This window comes from Epinephelus fuscoguttatus, linkage group LG9, assembly GCF_011397635.1.
Source record: "Epinephelus fuscoguttatus linkage group LG9, E.fuscoguttatus.final_Chr_v1".
Taxonomy (NCBI): Eukaryota; Metazoa; Chordata; class Actinopteri; order Perciformes; family Serranidae; genus Epinephelus; species Epinephelus fuscoguttatus.
Genome location: NC_064760.1, coordinates 12648788 through 12670434, shown reverse-complemented (window position 1 = coordinate 12670434; position 21647 = coordinate 12648788). Strand labels below are relative to the sequence as shown.

At 40.0% G+C, this 21647-nt stretch overlaps 1 protein-coding gene across 1 annotated transcript; it reads right to left on the bottom strand.

Annotated features, from left to right (window-relative positions):
- Positions 1–1881: 1881 nt before the first annotated feature.
- cxcl14 (chemokine (C-X-C motif) ligand 14) lies at positions 1882–17139 on the bottom strand. The gene is made up of 4 exons (XM_049585164.1): positions 16722–17139; positions 14679–14784; positions 7675–7788; positions 1882–5029 (listed from the first exon to the last, which is right to left on the bottom strand). The coding sequence occupies exons 1-4, from the start codon at positions 16783–16785 to the stop codon at positions 5014–5016; spliced, it is 300 nt and encodes a 99-aa protein (XP_049441121.1). The 5' UTR covers positions 16786–17139; the 3' UTR covers positions 1882–5013.
- Between the last annotated feature and the right edge of the window lie 4508 nt (positions 17140–21647).

The window sequence follows — 21647 nt, the reverse complement described above, 5'->3', positions numbered from 1 at the left end:
TTTTTGCAGTTCTTTACATTAAAGAATCGGGTCGTTTTAGTTTATTGTTGCACCTGATGAAATTTGTTAAGTCTGCATATATGAGAGTGGGTTTCGTTGTAACGTTACAAGGGGAGGGCTCATATGAAATGGGAGGTAATGGGGACCTCTGCAGAGAAATCTTAAATGTCAGACACTTCATTTCCTGCCTCTTGGTGAATTTTCTGCACCATTTGAGGTGGAAATGTCTTTAATTTTGTACAAATAAAAGTTCCCTGCTACTTTCTTCCTGTGCACATGTTCGAACAATTGAGGCTGATGTGTCTATGACTCAAGACTGGATAAATACAATGTCCTTTAAATAAAGATACTGTTATAAAATGTACAATTATCATCTGTAGGCTTCCTGTTATTGTCAGTTTTAGTGACACTGACGTCATATGGAGCTCCTCAGGAAATTTTAATCCAGATTTTTTGCCTGTCTGAGCTAAAATGTGTGTAAATGAGTGTCTTTGTGTATATGTGAATGTGCATAATAAATTATGAGTCCAATCACTGAATGATTAAGAGTCAAAATATCCCTGTATTGATAACTATAACATTCATTATATTGCCTGTGCTTTGCCTGATAGAACCAGTTGGTATATACTGCCACCTGGTGGACTGCTTGTCTCACAGCACTTTGATTTGAAAGAGCTTCATCTTCCCTCCTCTGTTCACATCTACAACAGTGTTGGCTTAGTTCCTATAGGCCGGGAGCCAGGTTCAGCCCTCATGATGTTTTCTGCTACCTTCCTTTCATTATTATTTCCTGTTAGCTTGTATACACCTAAGGCCATCACAAGCTGATAACAAGCACCCCCAACATGGGGTGGTTCAATCTCAGGGGGCCTAAACCCCCCTTTTTGGGACATATTTCTGGCAAAATGACGTAAATGCAAATATCAGGGCACTACCATGGCATAAAGTGGTCAAGTTGTGCTGTAAGATCGCTGGTGTTACTTTTAATAACATACAGGATCTGTATGAAGAGAGGGTCACCTCTAAAGCTCGGTCTGTTGTCTCAGACTCTCAACATCCCCTCCATGTTGAGTTTCAGATGCTTCCTAAATGTAGCACTAAGCATTACAGATCGTCCTTTGTTCCGTCTGCTATCGCTTATCTTAATCAGCAGTGACCACTAATTGTCCATGATTTACCCCTGGCAGTGTGTGAGACTGGGTTCTGTGTTATGTATTGTACTGTCTATTTTTGTTTTACTTTGACTATTGTCTGTATCCCAAATCGTACCTTAAATAGTCAAACAAGTATGAAATTTGGCAAGGTGTATCCTGACACAAACAGGAAAGTAGCCAAATATCACTTTTATCACTTTGTGTTAAACAAATTTAGACCAAAGCAAGTGTAATTTTCAAGATAGAAAGGTCAACCTGGGCTCAAATTGAAGCTTACTATTGAAGCTAACTTGGGTACAAGCGAAGCAGTGATATTAAACACAAAGATATGAAAAGTAATAATTTTTTTGAGAATTTGTCAAATGGACAGTCATTTCTTGTTTTTGTTTTTTGGAGGATGTTGTGTATGATATTTTGAAATTAAATGGCAGCAAGCCCCAGATGCTTATTTGGCTACTTTCCCCTTTGTGTCAGGATACTCCCTGCCAAATTCCATACTTATCATATGCTCTAATATTTGCTTTTACATAATTTTGCCAGAGATATGGGCCCCCTGAGACCAAACCTCCCTGAGTTGAGGGTGCTTGTTATCAACTTGTGGCCCATGATTTAGACGAACAGGAAATGATAATGGAAAAAAGGTAGCAGAAAACATGATGAGGGCTGGACCTGGCTCTCGGCCTATTAGAACATGAGTTAATCCAATGAATGAAAGTCAAACATGAGCTGCTCTATAGACACTTTATTGCTGTTTATTGTTTTACACTCAATGGAATGTTTAACTGTGTGTTCGGTGGGCCGGTCCAAACACTCACCCTCCAAAATATCTGTTACCAAACCAAGATTTAAATAGCAAAAACAACTCTAATGCAGTGATACAATATAAATGACACTATAAAGTCTTAAGGTGAATTTATCCTCACTAACATATAGGCTATACTGGCTCCATTTACAAAATGCTTCTTTATATATATTTATATATAAGATATAAAACAAGAGTAATGCACATTCTTCAAAAGGTAAAGAAAATGTGGTGTTTCTGTGTATATTCAGATATAGATCTGTGTGTGATCTGTTTGGTGGCAATAAAACAACACCCAACAGTCATTGTTAGTGAGTGTACCCACAGCATACAGAATAATAATTACACGTTTGACAGCATTGTTCAGGAGATCTACTGGAGGAGAGATAAGGTCGTAAGAGAGCAGAGTATCATCACCCACAGAGGAGTGTAGGAGACAGGGAAATGATCATCAGGGGTACAAATGAAATGGCATAAGTATATGCTCTATGAGTGTTGTTTAGTGATTGGACAGTAAGTATGATTCATACAGATTTCCCCTTTCAATGTTAAAGAGAAGTCGAACATTTTTAAATCTCACGTACTGGTCCAAAGCTCATTTTCATGAATTAATGACACTGTTCACGGCCCGTTTCAAAGGATAAGTTTGATAATAGTCTGTATTTTCCCTGTTGTGATCCCATGAATCGATCCCACGACACATTACGTCATCTATCTTATTCCTCTGTAGTGCTGTAGCCAAAACAATACAATTACAAACATATCAATAAGCCCACTGGGTGCACTGGGTGAGATGGTTCTTTCTTACTATCAACATGGTCACTGTAGTTTGTTTAGAGTCAGTGTCTGCTGCCATAAATACTTAATTGACCACCTAATGTGTATTCAACCACAGCTGAAAACAGTCCTGAACAAACATACCATTTACCAGTGTTGTAGAAACTACAATAAAACTGTAGTTTGCCAAACTGCTGCCTACTTCACAGTGAATCGTAGATAAAATACATCTTAACTACTCTCATTGATGTGTTTGTCAGCTTTTTAGGCTCCAAACGTTGGTGTTTTGTAGTGACCTAGCGCAGTTTTTCCACTGGAGGTAGTGTAACACAAAGCACTTGTTTTTTTGACCAAGACATCAGCGAATTTCCTGCCAGGATAGTGCCCCCAAAACTGTGTATTTTTAGCCAAAAAATGGTTTTTTTTCCTCACCATAACCAAGCGGTTTTGTGCCCAAACTTAACCACATTAACTACAGCACTGTTGAAATGTAAGTTTTGAACATATCTGCCACATAATAATGCACAAGTGTAACATATTTGTGGTGTGCTGAAACATACAATGCTTACATTTTTCTGGCATTTGGGTTGTCCTTACCTAGGGAACTCAAGGATGTGTTTGGGACAGTTTGGAGACCTAGAAAGGGACGACGATGACGACATGCAGCAGGGGGCAGCAGGCTGGAACTGAAGGACACTGCCTTTGTATGTGGGGCGCCCCCCCTATCTACTGAGCTCCTGGGCCTTAAGGGTGTTTTAATAGGAGGACAGGGAGCAGCTGTCGGACAGCTAAACGTCAAGGGAAACTCATAGTATTCATTTGCAGACGTCTTGGTTACAAACCAGAGGTGATTTTAGTCAAATAGCAGGTGATTTTCATAAAGTGACAACTGTGGCCAATGAGCTGTGGCACTGTGCCGTATTGTACGGCAAAAAAATGTCATGAGAATACCTTGAATGTATAGTTTGTAATTAACGAGTAAAACTGCCACCAGCCACTGCAAATTCAAGTTAAACTAGTAACTGAACACGTAGTTAACTACTCCTGAACTCCTGTTTGAGGGAAGTTTATTAAAAAGTTAGAGTCATTTTGCTTTTTTTAAAATATATAAATGAAAGGATTTATTCCTGACCTGCTTATAAAAAATGACATCTTCAGTAGGAATGAATGGGCTCAGGGCTCAGTGCCACAGACATTGTAGATTTAACATATTGTCATGGGATGTTCACATTAACAAAAGAAGATAGAGTATCACCAGCCTTATCCTTTAGGGATGCTATCATACGTGGGTCAATACAGTGGTTATATGTGCAGTTTATATGAGATATTATTGCTTCATTACACATTTATTTCAAGAGGTGGAATTAAAAAAATATTTAAACCAGCAAAAATATAAAACAGATAGTCCTTTGTTGGTGTAAACTGCAGACAGTCTGGCTTTCATAGTGTGTTTAACAATCAGGATGTTTAATGAACTCTGATCCGCAGACTGTTCTGTATGTAGCGATGGCACAAATGAACTATTTTATATTCAATATCTATTGTAACTACACCCTGCCGGTTAGTTAGGTCATATTTTACAAAATGGGTGCTGAAGAGTCGAGTGTTTGACACATATGATGAGCGTGGACACGGTAAACACACACACACAGTGGTAGATCTCCTCTATCTGACTGAATGGCGACTTCTGTATTATATGTAACCACACTGACTGCCTCTCCTCTACGAATACAGAGAACCAGGTTCATTCATCGCTACAACCCTTTGAAACATCCAAAATGTTGGCATTGTACGAATGTCCTACCTGTCATAGTGAATACAGAGTGGTGAAAATCTTAACAACTCAAACACCCACACATTATTTATCAAAGGAAGGTTTCTGCCCGTTTCTTCAGAATTACACATTCTTCACTTTGAAAGAAGTCTAAAAGCAAAAGAGAAGTCCCTTTAAGTAACAACTGAACAAACCTACAACTGTTTGAACACAGATGATGGTGTCTCGTCCACTATTTGACGAGCGTTAACTACAGTTGTAAAGACTGGAGTGGTGAGTGACTGTAACTAGAGCGATGGCCGACTAAAAGGAACCCACCGGCTTCTTATATATACGAACTAAAGATATCTCTTAATGTGCTTGACAGATCTCAGGCAGGAGAGGGAGGAAGTACAGTTTGATTGCAGAATACATCTTGTACTTGAAGAAAAAAAACAGTCCTGGTGGTATTGTCGTCTTTTTTTGTTTTGTTTCACTTGATCCACGTGTGCTGGGCAGCCGAGGTTTTAGGCTTCATACACCCTGAGGAGGAAACAAGAAGAGAGTTAATTTGTCTGTGATTTCAAACACTTGTTTAATTGTCCCTCAGAAGCCTCTTTCACACATAGTTCCTGATAAATTACTGGAGTAAACTTTCAGGCACTGCTGGTGAGGGTGGGTTCTGTGTGGAGTTTGCGTGTTCTCTCTGTGTCAGCGTGGGTTTTTTCCGGGTACTCCGGCTTCCTCCCACAGTCCAAAGACATGCAGGTTAACTGATGACTCTAAATTGCCCGTAGGTGTGAATGTGAGTGTGAATGGTTGTCTGTCTCTATGTGTCAGCCCTGTGATAGTCTGGTGATCTGTCCAGGGTGTAACCTGCCTCTCACCCAGTGTCACCTGGGATAGGCTCCAGCCCTTCCCAAGAGAAAATGAATGAATGAATGAACACTTGCACTACATTCAGGAACATTCCCATTTTTTTACACATGCCACAGCAATACCGGAATACTGGACGCAAGGGACAGTCCAGCAGATGGCAATAATGCAACACTTGTGGATGCCAACTGCCATAAAATTCAACAGAAGAGGAAGATGATGATGTAGTTGGTGGAAGATCGGTGGAAGATCAGCGGTTCGATCCCCGGCTCCTCCAGTCCACGTGTCAAAGTATCCTTGGGCAAGCTCCTGAACACCAAATTACTCCCGATGGCGATGTGGAAGTGTGTGAAAGCTCCCTTTGCTATGTAGCAGGCGGCACCTTGTAAAAACAGCTGTACCAGCATTTTCCCTGAACAATTAGGAGAGCCATTTTCTCATATGAACTCCAGACAGTGTCTGGAGAATCAGGTCTGGACATTGTCTGGAGTTTCTCTTTCATACATGGGAGATCGTCGGTGTCAGAAGCGTTCTCACCTACTGGAAATACTCTAATTTGGATTAGGTGAGGGATGGCGCTTGGAAGAGCGTGCAAGAGGCACGACATGACACGGATTACCCTGCAGTCACACAACCGGTTCGTAATTGCGTCATAAACAACCGAGTCTCTTGCCATTTGTCTGACAATTTTGACTTGCACCCTTACTGACAGAAGTTCCCGTCTTGTAAACAGCCCTTTTTCTTCACCCTTAAACGTTTGTTTTCTTCTGGTTTTGTGCAAGCGTCATATAATACCATCATCAACACATCTATTCACTCGCTGTCAATTCTCCGGACAATGACCTCCTCTATTCACACATGGGCTCAATCAGACACTTGACAGATTTTGTACAAAGGAGCCGACAGGATAAAGTGTGTTTAGTGTCTGATCGAACTGATTTGGACATTTACATTTGGGCTGAGCTCTTGAGGAGCAAAACTGGTGGCACATATTTCGCTGGATATCGATCCCTGCTCCTGTTCACACATGACCCCATTTTCATGAAATGTTCCTGCACATCTCAGAGATAGACTGCATGTGTGAAAGGGGCTAAAGATTCTCTCTTTTTACGAGCTAGATTTTTCTGTCAGCATCATACGCTTCCTCCACCAGGCGTTTTCCTTTGGTCTCAGTTTCTTGCATTTAATTTATTGGCCTTGTGGGTTACAGATCTAATCACCCTGTAGCCCACAGAGTCTCGGTGCAAATGTTCTTTTGTGCTCAACAAAATACTGCATCTCTGCTTCCTCCACGGGGCTTTCAGTGTTTGGCTGACCCTGACCTCTGACCTCCCCGTGGTGGAGGGAGGGTGAGAGAAGAAAGTTCAACAAAACAGATCAATGAAACTTCACAAAGACGCCACTGGACATGGTCAACAACTCTGAGTCAGTGACAGCAGAGGCAGGGTGTGTGGTTCGCAAAGCAGTAAAAGCTACGGAAATCTAACATCAGTTAAGTTATGAGTCTTTTAGTGTTGTGTCTTACTAACTGTGTCTTATGATAAAAGAGTCATCATTTTGGCTGTATGAGGGCGGCAGAATCAAACTGTGAACACAACATTGGTTGGTTTGGTGAACATGTTAGCGATCCAGTTATGCATTGAGCTGACATGACACAACGTTAGTATTCATCTGGTGTCCTGTTTCTTGCCCTTCGATTAATTTAAGTCCAGTTTTTACAGTCCTTTCAGCTCTGTCTTTGCCCTGAGAGAAATATTTGTCGATCAGCTGCTAAATGCTCCACTACAGTATATTCATCAGCTGTGTGAAAAACACACTGTAAAGCTCTGTAGAGCAGAGGGGAACTGCACAATCTGTGATTACTGATTTTTAGCTGCTTTGAATAATAATGACCATTAGCATCTCCTTCAGATTCAGATTCAGAATACTTTATTAATCCCCGGGGGGAAATTGTTTAATTAATTAATTAATTAATTAATTGTTCATCTGCAGCCCCATTAGGTTATGTTGCAAACTGCATACTGACTGGAGCCAATTGAAACAGCAATAACAATATTTATGAGAATATTTGTACAACAATGCCCCTCATTCACTCTTTTGTTGTGAGCTTAGGACAAAAATGAACAAAATGTTCAATACTGTCTTTTAGTATCTTGGACATATCCTTGGAAACAATGCATCTTAACCCCTCAGCCACAAAGGCAATCAACCTCAAAAAATTATAGGATGTATGATTAAAGATGCCAGGAATTAAAACTTGAGTTAAAAAAAATCTACGGTCAGATGTTGGCAGTGAGTTTTAGGATGATCACCTGTGCTTGTCCTTCCAGATGCGGAACCATTTGACCAGATTCTTGGTGCTCTGAAGTTTGGGATGAAGACAATACTCCTGCCCTTTGAACCGAGCCACGTTCTCCATCGTCACACTGAGACAGAAAACAAGTAAACAAACAAACAAAGATGTTAGAAAGTAAAAGAATTTAATGTTATTCACAAAGCATATGAATAATAATTCATTGATAATCTTGTGCAGTCCCATGATAGTTAACAAGACAGTTCCTGTTGCTTAATGTCAGCCGTCTTCTTAACAAGTTTTACAGCTCCAAAAGTGACGTGACTATAACACTTATGTTCTGTCACATGTCAAATATTAACTCATAATACCTTGGGACCCCAACCTGCTTGCTGTTGTAGCATAGGGACATGTATTTTTCCAAAAATATGACAAATTTTGAATGTTCTTGTTTTCAAGGTAAAATTTCAGCCACGGTTAAAACACATTGGTCATAGCTGAAGTAATACTGAACACATCAAGGAGAAATATGCATTAACCAATGGGTTCCCAACCTGACAGCTTCAATGTATTATGTGGTGGTCTTACAGCTCAGGCAGGCAGTTTAATTTTGGCGTCATTGGGCAAAAATCCCATAATAACCTTGGAGACATCGTGTTGTGTTGGCCTAATTTAGATGGTAGAGCCTACAGTAGGTGAACATGGTTAGTGAGGAAGTTATCGTTGAGCTGCTGACTTTCGGACTCCAGGAATCGCATCCAAACACAAACTGTTCATAATAAATATTCTTTATATTTATAATAAATACACCACAATAATAATAATTTTTAAAAAACAGCACCAATTAATCAGTCAGTGAGAATGTGTGTGTGTGTTGGGAGGCATAAGCACATACGAGGAGCAGCAGCAAATCACTGACCGACACCAGCACACCGTGAGGATGAAAAAAGGGGGCTTGTTGGGGACGGAGCACCTGCTGCAGCGAGTGAACATGCTGTCTATGGTCACTTTGACTTGACCAGTGGACTTCAATACAAGCTGCTTGGCTGACATGCTTTACTTTTGAAAACCAGCCATTGGCGATTTGACCAGCCGAGTTGCAGCCGGCTTAAGTTGAGTTCACACCGCTGCATCTTTTGTCCGCAACGTTCTAAGACAGTTTTGTCTTGTCATGAATCTTTGGTCTGAACTGGGCTTTAAAGACACATACAGTATATCCAGATTTAATTTGAAGGAGTACGTTGATTGTAAGGAACAAAGCATATACTGGGAACAAGCCTTTTCAAATTTACGTGAGACTTGTTGGTCCCAATAGTACCCATTTTCATTCAGATACGAATGAGGTGAGAGTTCAAGGGATTCCTTTTAAATGGCCATGCCAGCTGTTCCGTTACCAAAGCTTAGTGTAAATGTGGAGCTTTATTTAGCCTCCCTGGCAACAAGTTATGGCAACATAGTTGGTACCAATGGATGCCTTACATTGTCTAGTTTCACAAGAAACTCGCTCAAAAAATGAGCGTGCCACGGCCTCATAAAGACAGTAATGTCGGTGGGGCGTGGTGGGGCAGTCATTGTATCAGGGTGGCCATGCCCATTGTTATATTTCTCAGGAAACATGAAATAGTTTGAATGTCTCTTCCTGTGAATCCTGTTTCCAGGGATAAAACCCTATTATAGAGAGACTTAGAGGAGAAAATAGAGACAAATATTTGACATTTAGACCCCAGTGCAATTATTTGGCTACAAAATAGTTTAATCGGGCTGCACAATATATTCAGAGACACAGACAACCCTGTTATCCTCAACAGTTTGAGAGGAGGTTGAGATCAACTACAGGAGCCAACTTGAAGAAAAAGCTTTTTGTATGAATTTCCAAAGAACTGATTTAAGGATATTCACAACCACCTGGGAGCCAGTTTGAGTCATCTGAATGGAGACGATCAAGTTGTAGCACATTTGACATGTTTTTGCCCAAATTTAAGCTGCTATTCTAAACCACCCTCAATAACATTTCCGCAGTTAAATGCCCTCATAATTGAAAAGAGCAGCTTGCACAGGGCGGCCAGTTTCTTGGCAATGGACTAATATTATGGAGCTGCCACTGAAAAATGTGACATGTAAGCTCAGTGAATCAATTGGTCTGTCTGTAACCCTCTGCTTAAGGCAACGGTAGAGACAGTCTGCCTGCATGTGGCATATTCAGGCCAAAACAAGGGAAATGTGGGAAAAACACCCAGCATGCCATGGGGCCTCTCCATCCAGTGACACACTCAAAGGCTCACCAGCCCATGAATGCTAAACAAGTTGACTGGGAGAGAAAAGACTTGACTCTCAATAAAGACGCTGCATTCAGGAGTTATAAGGATTTAGGTTAAAGAGTTTTGCATCTGTTTTCCTGCTCATTCAGTTGTCACTTTGTTTGGCTGCTCAGAGGCAGCTGTACATGCTTTGTTATGGAAGAACTGGGCTTTGAGAGTGTGTGTTTGTGTTTGATAGAGACGACATGAGAGTGCTTTTGTATGCGTGCATGCCAATGGACTCGTGCAATCTGCAAGGCTGTGATAATAAACACACCCTGAATGTTTATCCGTGGCTGCTCAGTAGAGGTGAAATTTAACCTAATTACTGTGTTAATTTGAGCTTTAGTTCCTCCTCATTATCATTCACCTGGGCGGCTGGAGCGCAGCCACTGGCTCTAATATGGTTAACAAAATGTTTCAGAAGCACAGGGGGAGAAAAGAAAGGCTGCGAGAAGAAGACTGTAAGAGCATAAGGGTAAAGGAGAAAAGAAAGAAAGAAAGAGATTGTGGTGTTCCTTATTTAAATTTTCTACATTTAAAGGGGAAATTTTGTACTTTTAAATGTATTACATTCATTTCACACCAAAGAGTTACTGTGTTGCCATAAAGTGCACAACATAGCTAAAAAGAGCTTTGCCTTCAGAGACAACAACATGCGGCCTCTACTTGTTAAAGGTCCAGTGTGGAGGATTTAGGGGGATTTATTGGCAGAAATTGAATCCAGTATAGTCAGTACCCCTGGTCCGTTTGAGAGGAAAAGATCACGAACACTGAAGGATCCTGACCATAGGCTGTGTGAATAAAGGACGTAGCTACCAAGACGGTTTGTGGACTGCCGTTTTGAAGCCTGAAGTTTGGCATTTCAGCTGTTGCCATCTTGGTTCGTTGGAGCCAGAACTGACCATATCTGGATGAGAGGTTGGAGCTGTGGAGAAGCGAGGGGTGGATCTGATTCATAGACTGTGTCACGCAAGGCAGCCCGCCCCTTAAATAGGCATAACTTTGGGCCTTAATAAAACGTAAACACTTGAGTTATATAAATAATTACCTGTGTGCAGTTGTTATGAATGGGGACATTAGCTATAAAGACGAAAACTGTTTTTGTACCAGGCTGTAAATGTGTTTATTTCTGCTGTAAAGTTGGGCATTTTAACATGGTGGTCCATGGGGACTGACTCTGTTTTGAAGCCTCAAGTGGCCATTCAAGGAACTGCAGTTTTTGGCTGCATTTTCCTGCCTCAGAGGTTGCCACTTGATCTTAACCGAGAGTTCACACTTGGTACACGGGAGAAGTTTCAGCTGGTTACAATCTTCAACCCTCACCGCTGTTACATTCATTTGACAGCTACGACTTTGCAGATTAGGATGTAACATACACGTGCCAAAAATTATACAGAAGTAGCTCAAATGAGCTCCACCTCCAAAAGCAACAATAATATGCTTATTACATGTAAATTAATCAGTATTACTACTCTAATAATATAATATGACACTGAGTTATTCTGCATAACTTTAATTTGAGTACATTTACTGATAATACTGGTGTACTTTACTCAGGTAAAACCTTAAATGTATGACTTTTACATGTAATGAAGTGTTTTTACATAGTGGTATGACCACTTCTACTTCAGTAAAGGATCTGAATACAACTGCCAGAGGCTTAACACGGGCCAGAAGAAGAGACGCAGCAAGAAAAACAAACAAACAAACAAACAAACAAAAAAAATACTGAGTGATAGGAATAAAAAGAGGGGAGAAAAGAAGATCAAGTAGAAAAAAGGACTAAATCGAAAAGAGAAAGAAAATGGAGTGAAAGAAAAGGAATCGGGGGAAAACAGGGACATTTTGTGGCTGGGAGCTTGTCTGTGTGGTTTAGGAGTGGTCGCTCAGAATGCCAAACTGAGCGCCGTAAGCCAGACGGCCACAACAAAGGCCAGAGGGGGTACTCTCTCCCTCATTTCTCTCCTGCTCTCTTTCTTTCCGTGGCTTTCCGGAGCCCGCTGAGGCTCATTTTTCACTGGGCACCAGCGGCTGGTGGCCCCCATCTCATGCTAATAGAGCAGCCTTAAATAACGGCTGTGAGGCGGGTAACACCCACTCACACAGAAACAGACCTGGGAGCTGAAGCAGCTCGAACGCATGTCAGCGTCCGAAAACACTGCATATCTATTGTCCTTAAGAACGTCATATTATTTTAGACACACACTGTAGACACATAAACATGCATCGTCAATATTTGTTGATATATTTTAATTCTTTTATTAGTGTTTTTTGTGACAAGATTCAACCACTATCAGTCACTTTAAGAGATGGGTAGTAATGGACTACATGTGATCGTGATTACATGATCAGACGACAAAATAGCCCAGATTACATTTAATAAAACATGTAATTAGATTACAGTTAACTTGTCAATGGTTACTTGATTACATTTTTTTTATAACGCCTTTCATATTTGGCTATTTGAAAATTATTTGAAAAAAAAAAAAGTGATAACCAATGTTCTGTGCAAAAGCCATTCATTTGCATTAAAAATGTTTTGAGGAGCATTTGTGGAGCTCAATTTTTGTGACTGCGTCAACTTTTTTAGTGCAAGGTGCAACAGTTTTGAGATTTTGCCGAAATTCACAAGTATGCAGATCAGATACCTTTTTTTTTGTAATCCAATGGATTACGGTACTAATTACAAAAATTGCAGTGTAATTTGTTTTCAAGTATTTTGAACGAACCCTTGAAAAGTTAGTTATTTTTGTTACTGATTATAGAGTATCAACTTAAAAACAATACTTCAGCTCCAACTAATGATTTGTTTTCTATTTCGATTGATTTACCTTTATTTTTTGGTTAATTAATTAATAATAAAATGTCCAGAAATTCTGAAAAATGCACATTACAAGTTCCCAGAGCAGATATCTTCGAATTGCCTATTGTATGCAACCTAAAAAAAAATCCAAAAATATTTATTTAAAATGCTATAAAACTGAGAAAAGTAGAGCAGTTCAAACAAACAAAGTGTAAAGCTTTTTCGCTTGATATCCAACTTTTCATAAATTATAAATTCATGAATAAATTTGTTTCAGAAACATTTTCTATCCATTAACTAACTGAATTATAGATTAATCATTTCAGCACTGACAATACTGAAATGTATGGGATCCATATGATCCTTATGTACACAGTCTTACATACTGGTAAAGGAAATTATTTTCATGTTTAATTTGAGTAAAAACACAGGTTTTTAGTTAATTGTAGAATAAATACTACTTCAATTTAATTACATTTCACCAGTGTTCAGTCAAAACATCTCATTGCCAGTTTTAAAGATCATTCATATTTTTATCTCTTAGGAGGACACTGAATTGATTTACATTTATTTGATCTAAACCCTATAATCCACTATCTGCCTAACTCTAATGTTGAGCTTGAAATGAGTCTAAATACTAAAATCTAATTGTGCAGATTTGGATGTTTGTACCTAAAAGACACAGGTTGATGCCAGATTTCACATCCACATCATCTGTCTTTCTCTGCTGTTACCCACACTAGACTCTCTGTGTGATATTGTAATATTCCAGCAGGTGGCAGCAGAGTTTGTGCCTGGAACACATAACAGACTCCAGGGAGGCTGACATAACATCCCCATCTGTTGTCCCCTCATGTAGCTTTGACATGAAACATCAAATGAATTCCACACAGAAATCATGGCTCACATTTCCAGCTACGTATGAGACTCCATCCCCAGGAGTTGACCCGAGATCACAGTCAAAAAAAATATACGACATACATAATGTACGTTAAAGTTTATTTATTTAAAGTGGTCTTTTTATCCGAGCGCCACAGGATACCGTGAGTGTGTTTGGATCCTCTCTCGAGGAGGAGGAGGCCTCGTTATCATGCTGCCTTCCATGATGGCTCAAATTGAACATAATGTCTGTCTGTCTCCTGGAGTTGTGACTTTATGGGTCAAAGGTCAGACAGCAGAAAGGGAAGAGGTGGATGGATCATACAGACGAGCCAAAACTGTAAGTGACACTGCAGTTTGGGATGCAAAAATCCGGCAGAAAAATACAGGGGATGATATTTTTGTCTTTTTTATTTTTAGATAATGTAATGATGCATGTGCACAGGGTGCACACTTGGCACACAGCCTACGATACTTTAAATATGAATAGAATAATCTTAACTGTACCATACTTTACCATTAAATGTCTGGACATTAAGATGAACCCTTGATTGTCATGAACAAAGTGCTTGAAAGTTCTGGAAAGTGATGTCTCTTTATCTTTCCCCACCTTTCCAAAGAATAAATCATTTCACAATCCTGACCGCAGGGTGCCATTAAATCATCAGTTAATCATCACACACTGTAAATCAGCCAAAGTGCTTTAAGCACCGAACCAGTTGACGGGATGTTTTGATAACGCCTGTACGGCTGCCAAATATTTTTATGGTCAGGGCACAGTCACAGTTGTATAATCTGTGTGTCAGGCAGGTACAAACACTGAATATTATGATGTGTAGTGCATGCCAGCTCAGAGAGGAAGAAGGGACGAAGAGGTGGAGGAGAAAAAGCAAGAGGAGAGGCAGAGATGAGTAGGAAAAGGTCGAGGGATCAAGGAAATGAAACATACAAAGGTTAAAAGGGATAAAGAGGTAGGAGACAGAAAAAGTGGAAAGAAATAAGTAAAACAAACAGAGACGGAGAAATCAAAGTCTCACTCACAATATCATCTTCTCTTGGCAGAACGGGTGTTTGGGTTTGATCTCCAGCTTCTGTACATCCTTGTATCTGATCTTTGGTCCTTTTCTGGTGCACCTGCACTTGTAGGCTGTCGAGAAACAAACACACACATATCATAAAGCTCACTATCATCATCGACAGTAAAATAATGAACTTGTAATGCTGGGAATAAAAAAAAATAATGGAAACTGGTGATGTTGTGCGACAGATTATTACAGTTTGTCTCAGTCAAACGTCCGCAGACACTGAAGTGATAGAGAAGTTAATTCTTTGGTATTTTGACAGCAAATTGGCTCTCCATCATTCAGCTAATCTTTAAATCACACAGTGACACGGGGGGATTACAGGAGCTCATATTCAAGTCGGGCTGAAACATCACATGCTGCACAAACACTGCTTCTATCAGACTCCTGAATTCATGTACTTACACAGCACAGTGCATGTAAATGTTTTAAACAAAGATTAAGTCACATATAATCATCTTCAATATATAAATTAATGAATTATAATTTCAGGATAAACAGTTTCCTCCTAGTTGTTGCTATTAACCTGCAGAAATAAACTTTTGGGCTAGGAAAAATGGCTCAGATGATTTATGAATCCACACTGATTGTGAGGCAACATGTGGCTTCAACATGAAACCTACTTTTCATGCTGCTTTTCTATCAAACTAGTTCCACTGTGCACAGATGCATGCAGCCACACTTCTTGAGCATCTTTACATTTATCTAATTTTAGTCCAACATCTACACGAGGTCCAGCTCTCTACTTGCTGTGACTTTACGCTGCAGGATAAAGGCAGAGGAAATGAGTTTTGCTGGGTTGTAATATTTGTGATGGGAGGTGATGACCTGGATAGTCCAAGGTCTCTTTCATCCATCACCTGCTCTCTGTCCTCACCGCCGGCCACTAAATCTGTCACGCGGCGCACAGAGGAGCAAGCACTCGGCAGAGACACACGGGACAACACTGGCATTAATTGTAGCAGTGTATACTGTGTAATGGGGGTTTGGATGGAGGTAAATGGCTTCAGGGATATCCTGTCCTTCTTAAAGACATGGATCTGTTTACTCATGTGTATCCTGCAATCTAGGTGATGACAAATAAAACAATTTATCTAAGAATTTAAGAAACTTAAATGATTTAAAAAATGTAATAGAAGTTAACGGTTTGAAAGTTATTGATTTTTGGCCCAGACTATGATGCTATGTGAGTATATTTACATAATACGTGCTTTACAAAGAGCTGACAAAGACTAATAAAATCACTGGCAAATACAGATATGTATGGTTTTTTTATCCAAAAAGTTGTCATTTGCAGATACAAGTCTAACCATTTAAACTACATCTATGATTTGCAGATTTCTTTTTGCTGTTTTCCACATTAAATCTCTTTTTTACAAAAAAACCCCCAATTGCATTTCTGTCCATCATCCCCAGATTCCTCCCTCCAAGCTGCACCATGAAAATTGGCTTTGAATTATTTTGTTACATATGGTGAGCCTCACTTGCCCTGCCAAACGGAGAGAGTCCCAGAGTGGTGTTCAGGGTGGTAAAATGCCTGTGAATGCCAATTTAAGGGTCATTGCAGATTGATAGTTATATTCATCCTCCAGCTCTAGTTTATATACGTTTTCACGTTGTAATGCATGCTCAGATGTGATCTAACTATAGAGAGAAAGAATTAAATGCATGCAGCAGGTGGCATATTGGTCAACATAAAGTTATTTGTGAGCATGCAAACACACCACTTTCCCTAAGCTGCTGTTTTCACAACCTGTGCAGGAGATGTGGGGACATTTGCAATCAACGTCACTCATGTTTCAAACAAACTTTGTATGGGGAGGACTGATTTTGCACTTGATTCCCTTCATGCAAACATAACTGAGCAAATGAGGCGTCAAAAATCATACATGTCCCCACCTATAAGTCGCTAACATCACCATAGGTTCAATGCAAAACACTACACTTTCATAGATTACAAACTGAAACTAAAAACGAACAAATAAAAAGCTTTAAAGTTTACCTTCTGCGCTCAGGACGTATAAGGCCACCACTAACAAAAGTAGCACCGCTGTGCACCGATGCATGTCTTCACAAGTTTAAAAAATGTCCCAAAAAACCGAGTCTTCGAAAACACACGCAAAAAAAAAAAAAAAAAATAAAAAAATAAATCAACAACAGTCTTCGTGGTGTGAATAAAATCCACTTGCAGTGCCTGTTTGAATCGCAGAGCTGAGGGAGCTGCTGAGTCCCAGCGGAGCGCTGATTGTGCAACTCCGTGTGTGCGTCCTGAGCTTGGATGAACCTCCAGCCACTCGTTTAGGTCTCTCTCTTTCTCTCCTGCTGGCTGTGTGGAGGCAGGCAGCAGCTCGTTTTAAAAGCAGCCCGCTGTCCCCCTCTCATTAATATGCACGGCCAGACAGCGAATCAAACACTTGTGGCCTGCGAGGGAGAAGTGCAGAACATGGAAAGGGAGGGAGGAGAGGAAAAATAAAAACACGGTTTGTCCACTAAAGCGAGGGTGGAGTGACGACTGATGTTGGACGGTTTATGTCACATTCCCGCTGTAACCGCTCAGCTTTTGTCCTCATTATACAGGGCCTATCTGAAAGAAAATGTTAAAGTAGACTTACGTCACAATGAAAAGATTGGCACCAGCTGCGCAGCTCACTGAAAAGCGTTTCAACGTTACAACGTAATTTCACAAATATTTCCATGTGATTCAGACACTTAACTTGTACAGTTCATGTGTCAGTTTCATGGCAGTGACCGAAGGAGGTCTTCAAATATGTCTTCAATAGTCATGGTTTCTGCTCATCAGCAGTTGCCATGACCACAGAAGAGCTTCTGATTGGCTCATCATCAAGGTTCAGCTCCACTGGGTTCCAGAGATTTGTGAAATGTATCTGACCTTTTAGACCCATTTCCACCAAGCAGTGGTTCAGTTCAGTTTGCTGTGAGAGTTGTGGATAGTACCAATGGAGCCGTTCTGTACTGTCCCCATTTTTGGTCCCCCCTCTGTTGGGGTACCTAGCACACAGATCTGGTACTAAAAGGTGGAGCTGTGAACACTGCAGTCTGTTGATTGGTCAGTAGAGGACAGTCACTCTGCTCAGGGCTGAGTTGTGGCTGGCTTTGAGGCTCATGTAACCACTGTTCATTCTGTGGAGAGTCTTATTAGTAGACTGTAACTATAAAATGAAAGGATGTTTTGCTGCCTCTTGCAGCAGCTGGAGTCTGAGAAAAATAAGTTAAATCACTGGGCCGACTGCCGGCGACTTTTATGGTGGAATGTTAACTTGTAATGTTACTTATTGTATGAGTTGGCGACATGAATCCATCAACACACCTTAAATTTCACTGTGACAACTTTGACCATTTCTTTAGTTTTTATATGACATACACTTTTAGTAATGAGTGGTTCTTCAAGCGTTTATATAAATATTAATTTTGACCGGGTTATGTGAACTGCAGATATCCCAATCCTCTCTAGGAGGGCTACCGCAACACTAAACCCCTGAGCTTGCCTGAGAAGGACTAAATGCGCCAACCCGCTATTTCTAAATATCCCATGGAGAGAGACTCTCACTGCAGCCTGTACTATTTTGTTCTGAAAATGTTGGCATGCAGCCTCGTTCTGTGGACGATAAACGAGGTGCAGACTGATAAAGGAGGAAATACAGTGAGTGCTGGACGGAGCAGTGAGTGACAACAACCCCGCCCACATTTAAGAGTACTGTTTGCAGTGGAAACGTTAGGGTCTAGGTACCATGGCTAGGGTTGCTTTTGGTTCCAAAGGTACCATACTGAAAGTGTTTGGTGAAAACTGGACTTTTGATACTTTTTTGCAAAATATGGTGTCAGTTTCATCATGACATTCTGTTAGAGTACATGTACCTTCAGGAGTTAGTGCTACCTGCCCATTAATACTTCTCATCACGAGTGTATAAGACAAGAAGTCATAGCTATTGTGAAAATACACACATAATTTCATCATAGTTTATATTTCCTTACACACAAAGTGGGGACTACTCACATATTTGATCTATTTAAACATGAATCTGGCTTCCTAAAACATGTATCCAACCTCCTTTTCGTGGCCAACCGCTTCAGGACGGTGTCACTATCCGTTGTCTTTGTTTAATATTTTATGTTAATTTAATTAAATGCAGTAAAATCTAACTCAGTATCAGTTTTATTTTGTGGATCTGAATAAATGCTGCCATTGTAGCTGGGGACACCATCAGGCTGAACCATTGGCCTGTAAGAGATAGCCCTGAGAAGAAGGTCTGACCCCACCCACCTGGGACACTCTGACCACAGGATTAAACAGGATTCATCACCGTCCTGCATCATGAGGGATTTGTATCAGTGTGTGTTTGTGTGTGTTCACTCTGTCCTCTCTCTTTGTGTGTGTGTGTGTGTTCACCTCCCCGCCCTCAACACTGATGCAATCAGCTGCTGTCATCACTCAAACCAGTGGCCATGAAATGTCTGTCCGCACCATGCACCTTTGTGTGTGTGTGTTTGTGTGTATACAGTATGTTCATACCTGTGTATCCATATTTGTGCGTTTACATGAGTATGAGTGTGTACATCTGTAAAATGGTGCCTGATGGAGAAATGTGAAGTCTGGGTCACATAAAGAAATCTAAACCTTTCCAGTCCTTCCTTTGGTCCTCTGGTTATACAGTGAATGACAGTAGGACATGACGCCAGCTACCATTCACAGCAACTGTGACAGATTAAGATGTGTGTGACCCCTGCAGGACACTGGCGCTGTGAGAATCCATCTCCAGCCATTTTGATCTCAGGATAAAAGACATCGGTGAGCTGTCTGTTCCAGTCTTCAGCCGAGGTGACTGATAATCAGTCGGACGTCTGTTGTCTTCATCCATTAGATCACTTCAGCCTCACTGGATACCACGGGAGAGAAAGACACTGAATACACTAAATACAGAGGATTTCAGCCAAAAGGAATCTGTCTTGAAATGATGATGAAAATGACATCATTTGTCATTTTTAATAAGTCAAAGATGGTGCTGGTTTCGAGAAAGGTTTATTTTATGATCACTTGAGGACACTGTGAACATTTCAACAGTTGCATTTAGTTATATGTTTATACATAAAAGGACATAAAAGGATAGTTGTATCAACATTTCTTACAGATGCTACCAGGAGGGTGGAGACAATTTCTCTAACAAATAATCAGTTATGACATTTGGAAAGCCCTGGAGCCGCTTTTCCAACCTTTTTTTCTATCTGATGTTCTCTTACAGGTCTATCAAATGAAGTCGAGTACCTCTTCATCCACACAACACATTTATGTTCATTTGACATTAGATATTTAAATGTAGAGTGTGTAGGATTTGGGGGGGATATATTGGTGGAAATGAAATATAATGTTCATAAATATGTTTTTATTAGTGAATAATCAACTAAAAATAAGAAGTGTTGTGTTTTTCTTACCTTAAAATGAGCCATTGATATCTACATGGAGCAGATCGTCTTTCACGGAGTGTGCCATTTTATTTCAACAGTAGCCCAGAATGGAAAAAGGCAAGATGCCTGCCAGGCTGACGACCACTGTTTGAGACCAACAAACAACAAAACCGGTTGTTTTTCAGTGAGTCATCCCTGCGTCTTCCAGCGGCTTTTTAGCCACCAAATGTGGTGTTTTTTACACTGCAAAAACTCAAAATCTTACCAAGAATATTTGTCTTATTTCTAGTCAAAATGTCTCATTTCTAGTCAAAAAAATCTCATTACACTTAAAATAAGACTCATCACCTAAAAAGTTACTTGTTTTTAGGCAATTTTCACTTGTTTCAAGTAAATTTTCACTTGAAATAAGTAGAAAAAATCTGTCAGTGGACCAAGTTTTTTTTGCTTGTAATAAGAAAAAATCTGCCAGTGGAGCAAGGTTTTTTTCTTATTACAAGCAAAAAAAACTTGGTCCACTGACAGATTTTTTCTACTTATTTCAAGTGAAAATTTACTTGAAACAAGTGAAAATTGCCTAAAAACAAGTAACTTTTTAGGTGATGAGTCTTATTTTAAGTGTAATGAGATTTTTTTCACTAGAAATGAGACAAATATTCTTGGTAAGATTTTGAGTTTTTGCAATGTAGGCGAACCATCGCTGTGTTTTACTGGGGACTGTATCACAAAAAGCAATTGTTTTTTGCCAAAACATCGCTGTGTTTCCTGCTGGGATTGTGCCATCAAAACTGGGTATTTTAAGCCAAAATATGATCTTTTCCTGACCATAGCCAATTTCTTTTGCCTAAACCTAAGCAAACATTAATCACCACAATATTAAAATGTAAAGTTTCAACATACCTGCTACATAATAACTTACAAATATAACGTATCTGTAATGTGCAGACACGTAAAATGTCAACATTTTTTCTGGCAATTGGGTTGTGTGTTGAGGTGTTACACATGACTCAAATTGGTGGTAAACGATAAGCATCAACCTATTTTAGCTCTTCTTTCCATGTACCTGTTGTAACAGCTGAAGTACACCTAGTTGAGAATCAATGCCTTCAGGTTTTACTTGAAATAAACTCGTCAGATGAGGCAACACTCACTTATGACCCCCACAAAAGGCTGATGAGCCAGCTCGTTCTCATTCCGAAGTTGTCGAATACCGTCGCTTTGTCAGTGATTTCGGCGTCAGTCACCTGACGCCAAAAGCCACCTTTTGAATTGGTATGATTCGTGGCCAGACATAACCTTTGGTGTTGTTGTAATATGCTGCCGGTCAGCCGTACAGCACCTGTCACAGATGTAACCAATTCATTAAAGCAAAAGGATCTATCTAACAGATTTAAACAATCCCAAAGATCCACTGTATCAATTTGTTTCCTGAAAAACAGAGAATATTCAAAACTGTTTTAATTTAGTGCTAAAATAAAATAACAGAAAACCTAACAAATCAAATCAT

Bases quoted from the DNA above. Each gene is read 5' to 3' on its own strand.
- cxcl14 (XM_049585164.1), bottom strand. From the start codon at position 16,785: ATGCATCGGTGCACAGCGGTGCTACTTTTGTTAGTGGTGGCCTTATAC. The intron at 14,785-16,721 runs GTAAACTTTAAA...GTTTCTCGACAG, and splicing joins ATACGTCCTGAGCGCAGAAG to CCTACAAGTGCAGGTGCACC. The intron at 7,789-14,678 runs GTGAGTGAGACT...TTTCTGTCTCAG, and splicing joins TGCCAAGAGAAGATGATATT to TGTGACGATGGAGAACGTGG.